The sequence below is a fragment of the Cryptotermes secundus genome, unplaced genomic scaffold, assembly GCF_002891405.2.
Source record: "Cryptotermes secundus unplaced genomic scaffold, Csec_1.0 scaffold68, whole genome shotgun sequence".
Taxonomy (NCBI): domain Eukaryota; kingdom Metazoa; phylum Arthropoda; class Insecta; order Blattodea; family Kalotermitidae; genus Cryptotermes; species Cryptotermes secundus.
The window spans coordinates 383,634-395,378 of NW_019722422.1; the positions used below are offsets into that span (position 1 = coordinate 383,634).

The 11,745-nt window shown below is 39.8% G+C and overlaps 2 protein-coding genes across 3 annotated transcripts in view; one reads left to right on the forward strand and one right to left on the reverse strand.

Annotated features, from left to right (window-relative positions):
* The window catches only part of LOC117282066, a 6,807-nt gene extending 1,813 nt beyond the window's left edge, over positions 1 to 4,994 (forward strand). Inside the window, exons 2-3 of the mRNA XM_033750247.1 lie at positions 1,818 to 1,970; positions 4,287 to 4,994. Of these exons, the coding sequence (XP_033606138.1) occupies positions 1,818 to 1,970; positions 4,287 to 4,518 (385 nt within the window). The 3' untranslated portion in view covers positions 4,519 to 4,994. The remainder of the gene's footprint in view (positions 1 to 1,817; positions 1,971 to 4,286) is intronic.
* The window catches only part of LOC111861259, a 161,017-nt gene that overhangs the window by 137,944 nt on the left and 11,328 nt on the right, over positions 1 to 11,745 (reverse strand). The window lies entirely within an intron of this gene.

Consider the following 11,745-nt stretch of genomic DNA (forward strand, 5'->3'; position numbering starts at 1 on the left):
AAAAAAAAAACACGGAAATACATACGGCACAGAACAAAAACCGTTCAATTCAGCAATGAAGTTTCACATGCATACTAAGAATAGTTACCGCCAGTTCACGAGCGGGACTTAGTGAAAAATATATTAAACTCTTTTTGCAAAATTCTACTATCTTCTGGTGATACGACTCTCAAACTTATAAAGCCTGTGTTCTGTGTTTCCTTCATCTTGATGCCATAAAACTTTCATACCGAACTAAGCTTAAAGTTTTTTTGACGACTGTGTAGTTGAGACACGATTTTTAAAATTATTATATTCTGTTCTTCCCGTCTTCAGAGTTTACCAACAGGACTACGTTTAGGAAAATTGTTCTGTTTCCGTCTACAGCTTAACAGAGTATTATATAAAATTATCTCTCTCTAGCCAGTTGAGTACGTCTACCAGGAATCCCATACGGTTAGGCTTTATTTTGTATGCTCTTCATCTGAAGACGCAATAGAAACAGTTTCCTCGACATAATGGTTCTGTTAAATTCGGACTATGGACGAGCCCAAAAATAATAACTTTAAATGCTTGTATAAAGGTTCCGTTTTCAGTGTGTGTGTGTATACATACATATATATATGTCTTACAAAGCCACCCTCAGTGTCTTCCTTAGGACCTATATAATACTCATCTGCATATGAGGTACATTTAGTTAACCTACACGCATTATCTGGGGGCACGCGGTAGCGTAGTTGGTTGAGGCATTACGCTACAACCCGGATGGTCACGGGATCGAATCGCGAGGAGGTGGATATTTTCAATTGACCTAATCCTTGCAGTCGCACTATGGTCCTGGGGTCGACTCAGCCTCTAAAAGAAATGAGCACCAAGAATCTTCCTGGGGGTAAAGCGCAGGCGGCGCGTAAGGCTGACAACCTCACCGCCATCTGTGAGCCGATTGTCTAGAGAAACCGTGGGACCCTCAATGTCTCACAACCCTGTGGGCCTCCACGGCCTGTTACAGGGATGCCTTTACTTTTACTTTTACTTACATACATTATTTATATACGTTGGTCCAAGGGAAGCACTAAGCAGTTTTATTATCGTGCTTTTGTGCTTGCCTATACATTGGTACGGGTATGGCATCTTTTAAATCATACATGCGTATAATTAAAATATTATGAAAGTTGTTTGCGGATTTAACGCCGTTAGTTCGCAACAAAAGAAACGGTGATGAAGCATCATACAATTAACGCAACCGATACTTCAAAGCTCGAAAGAGAATTCTTTTCCAAATGGTAGCCATAATGATTCGAGGTTGACATCTCTGATGAGCACTCTCTTAAATTCTATAGCCTCAAACGTAATTATTACAATATGGAACATTACACAAGACAAATAAAACATATTTTCAGTTATTCATCTTTAATGTTAATCAAACCCTTATGCGTACATATAACGATCACATTTGCGCATAAATTTTCCTTAATTATTTACAACTCTTCACGTGTTAAGGGCATAGAGGACTAATTCGATAATTCATAACCCCTTAAAGCCCAGCTAAGTGCCGTCTGCTTTAACATACTAAAACCCTTCACAGAGTGTATTCGTGACTCTTGAACGGTTCTCACAGTAAATGGTGATTGTCTCCCTAAACAGCATTAACCGGCTGATCTTTGCAGCAAAGACTTATTGTGTTTCCTATGAGATATGAACTGAATGTTTATAAAAAATTTAGAATAAATTAAGCCTTCAAAGGGTTAAAATTACATGTTATATTATACATCATAGTAAATTAGAAGAGCGAAAGACTTTAACCATACAGAAATAACATTTTGACTCGTCCAATGCAGGGATTCCGTGACAAGTACCACAAGGATGAATACCACAAGTTGGACAAATACTGGAGTAACAACCATGAGAGCGGGAAGTTTAACAAGTACGGGGAGCACGGCGAACATTATCACAGGCACGGGGATAAGCACGACAAGGGCGGTAAACATGCGGTAAGTTTATTTTTCCTTCTGCCAGTGATCTAAGTAGATCCTCTTCTTGAGTTTTCTGTTCTCATAAGACGCCTTATTATGGCATTTCAGTTAGAGAGCAAAGCCAGACTGAGCTTCTCGGCCCTGTGAACTCAGACGAGCTAATTGTACCAGCCCCGAATGATGGGATAGGAAATGAGTTGAGAGAAGCAGTAGAGACACATTGTTGTTGTATTATCTAACATTTTCGTAGAGGTTCTATAGCAGTGGTTCCCAGAGTAAGGTGTACTAGGCCGCGCCATACCTCGAGCGGTTAGTCGCTGGCTTCCCACCACGGCGGTCCGGGTTCGAACCCGGGTATTGTCAAGTGGGATTTGTGGTGGACAAAGTGGCGCTGGGGCAGGTTTTCTCCGAGTACTTCGGTTTACCTTGCCAGTCTTCATTCCATCAAATTATCCATCATCATAATCACCCTGGGCACGCTACAATAAGCCAATCAGTGGCCGCCGTGCCGAGTGGACCCAGTTGGACTCCACCCCCAACTAAGCGAATAAAAAGAAAGGTGTATTACCCGTTGGGGGCGGTGGGATTACTTCAGTGGGGATAAGAAGGAAGGGTAAGGCAAGGGGCGCTGGAGTTAGGCCCCTCCGAGAGTGGAGACTTTAGACCAGACATTGCGGAAACTGGAACTCCATCAAGCCCATCCATCGCGTGGGAGGTGCAAACCGCTATTGCGAAGAATGTTTTTATAGGGTAGGGGAGGGGCACTGTGGATGAGTTTTCGGAAATAACGGGGGCGGTGGCCTGAGAAAGTTTGGGAACAGCTAGTCTAAAGTAACCACAAAGGACCTCTCAGGATAACAAGCCTCTGTCACTGACACGGATCCAGAACCTCCCGATTAAGGAACAAGAACACAGTACACTGTACCTCAATGCGCGGTGTATTCCATTGTTGTTGACGAAATTCTACTCTTCTATCGCTTTTCTAAACTCCTTGTAAATAACCTGAGTTTTGTTTCATTTACACATTTTCCAGAAATTTCTTTAATTTGTGCCGTAACAGGTCTTAAAGAGAAATAGGAAACTTTTCCCAAAGATTTTTTATAAAATTTATAAAAAGCACAGCGGTCGCACTAATTTCATGCCCAGGTTTTAATGTAAATAAAACAAACAATGAATTATGAAGCCAGACACATGGAGTTTTGTGTGTCAAGTAGATATGCTTTCAATTTCTGGGATAAACACTTCTTGTGCCTTAACAATTACAAATACAGCAACAGTGAGAAACTTCAAAGTGGTAACTGGAAAAAAAAATATTAGCAGTCGGACTCTGTTAACCTTCTAGTGGAAATCATATATATATATATATGAAAGAATAATCATCCACATTAACATTTATTTATAATTCCTGCTAGCCTCAGAGTTTAGACTAAATCGTCCGAAGAAAACCTGTGTCATAAGCGGACATAATTTCGCCTTGGTTACAAAAGGCCCTAGATCCGGTTTCAGGCTACGCCACTCAGTATAGAATTTGTGATTACAATAGCTTCTCTCAAAGCCATTTATTTATTCCTTCTGTAGATTTTAGAGCCATTCGGTTCATAATATCGCCATTTCTCAAAATCCAACAATATACCTTCGATCTCTGTCCTTCAAGAGAACAGGATGTGGAATGGCCACAGTTGCAGTATAACATAGAAATAACACATACAATGAAGAAAGCAGTCTTCTGGGATTTGGCACCGTGTATATGTGGTGTTAACCGACGTTTCGGAGGAACGTATCGCCCCCATCTTCAGGGTAGAAGAAAAAGTATAAGAAATCTGCAAGCGACAACACCGTGAGAAACGGTAAAGCAGTCTGCTTTACCGTTTCTCACGGTGTTGTCGCTTGCAGATTTCTTATACTTTTTCTTCTACCCTGAAGATGGGGGCGATACGTTCCTCCGAAACGTCGGTTAACACCACATATACACGGTGCCAAATCCCAGAAGACTGCTTTCTTCATAGTCACCGCCGTGAAAGCCTCAAATCTTACACCACATACAATGTCGCCCTTGACAAAAGGTTGCCCACTTCCTTTACGTTTATACGACCATCCAGCATAAAACGTAAACTTATTTGTCATTTTAGTCTTACTTTTATTCATAATTTATATATATACTTCTAATTTATACATGTAAAAGCTGTCATCATAACGGATACATTACAAGTCAAACACATTTGTTAGTCTTGTACAGACTCAGAAGCCACAATGAATTATATAGATTCAGAAAGAAATTACCACAGTGTATAAGGCCATGAATATATCGATTGATGCCATGCTTTGTTTGTACAGGAAGGATCCAAAGAAGAGAAACACGGGAACAAGGGTGAATACGCCAAGGGACATAAGTCCTCAGATCAGAAAGGTCATAAGGGGCATCATGGACACGAGGAAAAGCATGGTCACCAAACCCATTACGACAAGAAAGTCGATCATAAAAGTCAACATCACAACCACAAACATAAACAATAGAATGAAGAGAAACAGAACCAAGTTCCCTGATGTCCCATTACGTCCCCCCTAATTCAGAACTACCCTTTATGCAAAACACATCTATTCGAAAAGTACGGATGGGCAAATATTTGATGGTACTTGCACGAAAGAAATGTAAATGTCTTTCCTCACCTGCGTAGTATCATAACACATTAGTAGGGCATTTCGAAACATTTGGAAAATTTAAAAATTATCCGGTATAAGTATGCAAACTGACTCTTCTGAGACCAGAGATAGGATTTCGATGGAAAATCAGAGAAACGCGAAATAAAGAAAGAGAATTTCACCCTCAGTCATTTAATACTGGACCCGCAGTTCCGTGAAATCGAGCTCCGATTAGGCTACATGCCAAGGGTTTGTTGATGCACGTGGAGCCAACTGCAGAACACTTGGGGAAGGCTTTATCAGTCCGTAATTATAATCATGCAGAGTTCATTTCCAAGTTTAAGACTGTCACGGAAATGTAAAACTTACCAAAGCGCCCAGAAAATATCGAAAGGAAGCCACTTATTCAGCGGATGGCCTAGAACAAAGGTCATGTATAGAAGGGCAGGCAGATTCTAATTTAACCTTCAACGGATGCATCTTGTTGTGTTAAATATATAAATTTCTTTATTAAAATCTGTCACAACACAACAACAAAACAGTTGATAGACTTGAAAGGATTCTGACGATGGTGTATACTGTACTTCTTCTGGCTTATTTTGGACTTCATCCATCGTCTGGTATGTGAAAGACAGTGATTGGTCCAGTGATTGAGACTAGCTCTTTCTAACGGACCCAACTGAGTAGGTTTTGTCCTTCCCTACCCACCTGAAGACGGAGACAGATCCAGTCTCCGAAACGTCGTGGTCTTTTGTATTTTACATACCAGACGATGGATGAAGTCCAAAATAAGCCAGAAGTAGAATAGTTGATGTTTGATAGTATTTTGCTACATGTTTCAGCTTTTTACAAAGCCATCATCAGGCAAATACACAAGTAACGTGTTCTTAAGCTATTGAATTGCATACACTACATTGAATTATATTGCATACAATTCAATAGCTTAAGAACACGTTAATTGTGTATTTGCCTGATGAATAAAATGCCGAAACATGTAGTAAAATATTGTTAAATAAAACTGTTTTGTTGTTGTTTCGTGACGGATTTTAATAAAGAAAGTTATAGATTCCAATTTAAGGAAATACTCGTGATCAGAATATTCATAGACTAACCGGCGGTTGTAATTTAGTAGCCGGAAAGGACGTAAAATGGAACCTAATTCCATAGAATATAGTTTCTAAGTTAATGAGGTGATTAAAATTTTGTATATACAATATTTCTAATTTCCCCAGTTCATTCTACATGTCCTACTACCATGGCAGATTTGTGGTTTAACTTTCAGCATCTCAGCCTGATTGTATGAATTATTATTTCCCTCAGGAATGCAGTAACGTATGAAAAAATAGAATTAGGCTATAAGGCGTAATTTTCTATGGGCATGCAGCATCCGACATTTCATGTAACAGAAAGGGAGATATGTACTCTACTCAATCACGACATACAAGATATATTAGAACGCACAGAAGTAGAGTATTAAGGTGAATGAAATGGTAACACTACCCACGGTGTGTGATCATCGTGTATTTTTAACAAATTGTTACTTTTTCAAGGAAAGAATTTATATAATAAAACATTTTAAACATTTCTGTGAACACATTTCTAAGGATTTAGCTTAAGAACTAGTATGTTATCTTTTGTTGAACTGACAGAATAACAGAGCGTCGACGTGAGCTTCGTTCAAACTCCATGACCTGTAATCCGCAAGCGAAGTATACCGACCGAGCGACTGCCGCTTGCCGGCGAAGTTGGTGCTTCGTCAGAAATATTTTTTTTCATAATTGTGTGATGAGGCTGTGCCTTTAATGGGCACAAATTATGGCAGGCTAGAGCCTAAATCATGTAGCATATTATGAATTTCCTACAGTACGATGTACATAACACCCTACAACAAAAGACCTCAAAGAAATAGCATTATGTGCATTTCAGCAATTCATCACAACATGTTTCACTCAGACCTACGTACGTTGATATTATTCTTAATCTTCGGCCTGATTCTTGAGGGCTCGGTTCTGCTCGAATATTCTCAATAAAGAAAACGTTGTTTCTGATTTCGTATAGATTACGAAGAGAGAAAAAAAACTACATTTTTAAGAGCTCATGTAAAATAAAAGGTAAAGATATTCTTGTGCTTAGTTAAGGGCTAAGACATTATGACTTACGGAAAGCTGAAGTACGCCTCCAAATATCTTACCCTCGACACTAAGAGGGGAGTAGTTACGCAGACTTATAAATTTATGTCAGACAATTTTTAAGACATTTCAAATACAGAAAACACAGTTTTATTTCAGACTTTCCTTGCAAAACATCAATCTTTGGATTTATGACTGATCTTGTTCATATTGTCCGGGTTCAAAATCCGAGTCCTGTGTGAAACGTTTAGCGAACTACGATGTAGGTTCCACTGGGGAAGTTCTGTTTCCCCTTCGTTTATTCCACTAAACTGTACGCCAAAAAGCAAAAACAATAAGCAGTCTTCGTTAGGGTTCTTAGTAACTGATATATTATTATTATTATTATGCGTTCTCTGTACGAGAAACGTGAACATGGAGCACACACACACAAAAAAAAACTTATTTGCCTTCCTACCTGCTGCCTGTCTATATATCTCAATTCGAGAAACATTGGGAGGATTTTGTTTAAATTTCCTACTATCTTATCTTTAATTTCCTGCAGTCGGTAACAATAATATGGCATACGCATAAAATTCTAAGGTGGGAACGAAATGCCCGCATTTTCCGAAATCCAACAACTAAAGTGATAATAGTGACTGCCCTAACCACAGCTGTACTACATCTTCTTAACGTCTTCAGCAAGTAAGACCTAAAAATTTGTGACGATGGTATATTAGTATATATATTATGTTTCTGGACATTGTCTATCGTCCTATTTTTATCTAAAAACATCGTCCTGTTTATATTTCAAAATACAATGTCTCGGAGACTGGATTCTATTTCCGTCTTCAGTTAAAACCTACTCATTTTGGCCCAATCGATAGAGTTTTTTTATTGCTAGTGGGGTGGGACTAAGTCCCCTGCACTGCCGCCACTTCTGGTCCATTGTACCACCCCCAGATGATAGGTGAGGGTGATTGTGGAACAATTGGTGAAATGAAGATTGGCAAGGGAAACCGAAGTACTCGGAGTAAACCTACCCCAGTGTCACTTTGTCCACCACAAATCCCACTTGACCAGACCCGGGATCGAGCCCGGGCCGCCGCGGTGGGAAGTCAGCGACTAACCGCTTGAGCTATGGCGCAGCATTTAATAGATAGAGTTACTCCCTATCTTAAGATTATTCGCAAAATGAGTATTTCAAGAATGTCCCATTGCAAAGAACGAAATTGAAATCTTCTGTAATCTGCGCTGATTATTCCTTTACATCACTGCAAGCCACAATCCCCGTTTGCCGGTTAGGAAAAGCAAAAGCAAACTATGACAGATCACAATAAGCTCTGAGGCAGAACTCTCGATACTTCGCTTGAAATACAGAATGACTATGTAAAATAATGTTAACAAAACACAGCGTCAAAGAAACTTTCATTTATAAGCAAAAAGGAGAGAGGAAGTTATTCTCTGAAGCAAGGAATGTAAGGTGTGCAGAAAGCAAAACACCGAGATGTGTCACGCCTGGCGATATGTATATCTCTCCCTCCCTCACTCGTTCGCTCGCTCGCTCACACAGGCATTTATACGTAGACTACACCGCGTATCGTCTGCGGGTTTCAGGATGTCATTAATTGGATTATATCGAGTGATAAATATTACTTCAACATGAATTCGGTTCTCAGCCGTTATGGAATTACTGTTTAAAACTGAGACAACAGAAAGAAAAATTTTTGATTGAATAAAACAGTTTTGTTTAGTTGTCTTATAAGCTGCAGCTAGTTGAAGAAGCCTTTCATTAGAGACCACTTCAGGCATAAGAGACAACAGGACACAGCAGAGCACAACTACACAGTGCTAATCCCAATAGCTTCTGCAATGAAGAAAGGTCGGAACGCTTGTTTTGGTAGCTGACTGAGGCACTATGTTACAAGATGGAAGGACGCAGGTTCAATTCATGATGAGGCGATTGGATTTTTCAATTGAACTAATCCTTCCAGCCACACTATGGCCCTCGGTTAGACTCAGCCTCTAACAGAAATGAGTAGCAGGAATATTCATGGGGGTAAAGAGCGGTCGATCCGTAAGGCTGACAACCTCACCGCTTTCTGTGAGCCGATTTTCTATAAATGTGGGAGCCTCGACGTCTCACAAACTTATAGGTCTTCACGGCATGTTACAGGGACAGGATTAGTAGCTTGAAAAAAAAACTGAACTTAATACAGTCTCTCGCATGCTCGATTATTGAAAGAGAACTCAGACTTCCCATTCTCTGAAGTGGTGCCGATTTATATTTCAGGACAAGTGAAAGGTGGTTCCACCACTAAAAGTAACTCTGGTGTGAAACGTTTGTACAATTTTTTAGTCTGGAAGGTACATACAACAAAATGTAGCTGGCCTGTTTTTGGGGGGGTATTTGGGCGGACGGCCTGCCTCCTCAGGTTTCCTCAACCGTGCCTTAACAAGAGAAGCACATTTCTCGAAGATATTTTCACACATTTCAAACGCCTGTAGCAGACCAAAGAAATCAGTGGTCGAATTGTCGTTCAGAACTGAAAATCATGCACAGCTGCCACGTTCTTACTACTGATGGTGGCATGTTAGAAAGAAAGACGTGGGGTGACCTCCAGTGGTACAATGTTCACGCCAAACTTAATTCAAATTCATCAGTAAGTTCAAAAGTTAAATATGGCAGATAGATATACGAACACGAGAATATACCACTGGGTTACCTTCCTTTATAAAATACGGGAATAGGTTCCAACAAGCAATGGTAAAAAAGGTAAAGGTGTCAATTAATACCGCACCACCCCATGAAGCCTCATGAAGAAATGGAGATATATCTGTACCATTCCTGAAGTAGGCACTCGACAGAGGGCAGGGATCAACTTCACGCCCCGTCCGCTTTAGCCCTGGGAAAGAGCCCCCGGAATGTATTTGTTAGGAGGATGAAGGGGCGCCAAAGCCAATCTGGACGTTGGAGAGAAGAGAAAAATCTCTTTCCCTTGCCGGGAATCGAACTCCGGTCATCCAGCCCCTAGCCCGTCGATATATCGAGATATCCCGGATCATAGTAGGCTCGAAGTAACGTATGCATTATTTAATTATATTTATTTACTGCAGTATGCATTACAGGATTAAATGACAAAGTTGTGACTTTGTGATTGACGGAGTATCAGGGAAACATTTCGAAAGGGACGCTAGGTATTGTCGTCCAAAATGCAGTATATAAAGGAAATAATAGGTATAAAGAGTAATTCTGTCTCCTAACAATCAGGAATAAGTATCATTTTACGTGCGGGAATTACTAGTCGAAAGGCCAGCATATTTTTTTCTCTCTTTGTAGCGACTATGCACGGAAGGTATGCCTGAACTGAAAATCGATTATCAAATCGATACACGAAACTGACGGTAGAATAGCTTGTGTTGCAGCGTATGTACCATGAATTATAAATAGGGCCATAACGGTAGGCTGCCATTGTGTTCTGTTAATAAAGTGGAGACAGACCTTGCTTTTTCATAGGTAATAACCCCGACATTAATGTCACACATGTTTCCAGTGCAAGTGGTTGCTACTCACATTCATTCCTCTTCGTTTTACATCATTAGATTTGATGAATATTAACTTGAATTGACAAAAATTAAAAATAAATTGGCCTTGACTCAGAGCTACGCAATTCACTGAGTTTTCTTCCAAAACAAAGTTATGAAAGTTGTGAAATAAGTCTATCACTTATTCTTAAGAGCCCTCCACTGGTCCATATCCTGACCCAGATCAATCCAATCCATACCATCCGATCCTGTCTCTCTACGATCCGTTTTAATATTGTTCAACCACCTACGCCTTAGTCTTCCCAGTGGTCTCTTTCCTTCTGGCTTTCCCACCAATATCCTATATGTATTCCTCGTCTCCCCATTCGTGCTACATGACCTGCCCACCTCATCCTCCTTGACTTGATCATTCTAATTATACTTGGAGAAGAGTACAAGTTATGAAGCTCCTCATTATGCAGTTTTCTCTAACCTCCTGTCACTTCATCTCTCTTCAATCCAAATATTCCTCTCAACACCCTGTTCTCAAAGATCCTAAGCCTATGTTCCTCCCTTAATGTCAAGAGACCAAGTTTCACACCCATACAGAACCACAGGCAAAATTATAGTTTTGTATATTCTAATTTTTACAACAGGGATAATAATGTAAAAATTTCAAACAATATCCCCGCTTGTGCTAGAAACAGTAGTGAAGGGTTCTCACAAATATCAGCTTTCGGTAGAGAACTGAAATTTAATCAGTTCTGCCTAAATCAGGCCTACAACTCCACGAGCAGGATGCCCCCAGGGCACAGAATTAGATAGCTCTATGTAGATGAGTCGTTCTTGAGAAACTAATAGTTCCCAGATAATCCAGAAATGATTAAAACGTGTAAATGAAACGTACAGTAAAGTCCGTATATGTAAACACTTGTCTGGCAATTTTCTTATCCAAAATGGTCTAAAACAAGGAGATGTCTAATCGCCATCGCTTTACAATTTAGCTTTAGAATAGGCTATTAGGAAGGTCAAGGAAAACCAGGTGGGACTGAAATTAAATGGGACACATCAGCTGTTGGTCTATGCTGATGATGTAGATCTATTGGGAGATAACACAGATACCATGGAGAAAAAAATGCAAACCCTGACACTAAGGAGGTTGGACTAGAAATATAGAAAACTAATAGTATATTTAAGCATCCTGTTGCACTCTACACGATAAATGATACAAACTCCGTCCTAAGTGCAAACAATATACATTTATATGTCTTTGATCTTGTTCTTTCTACACTACATGTTTCGGCCTCTATCGGCCATCATCAGGTGTATACTCTTAACGTTGCTGCCACACTGAACCCAGTCTAAAACTTAACATTTAAAAACACAATGTCACGTTCTTCGTATTATCAACATCTACATCGTTGATATGTGTCTGGTATGTAGATTATGTTGCACACGTCAAACCCGATATTCTTGTAGTAGCACTCTAAAAATCTTTAGTTATGATGTTTTTAAAATCT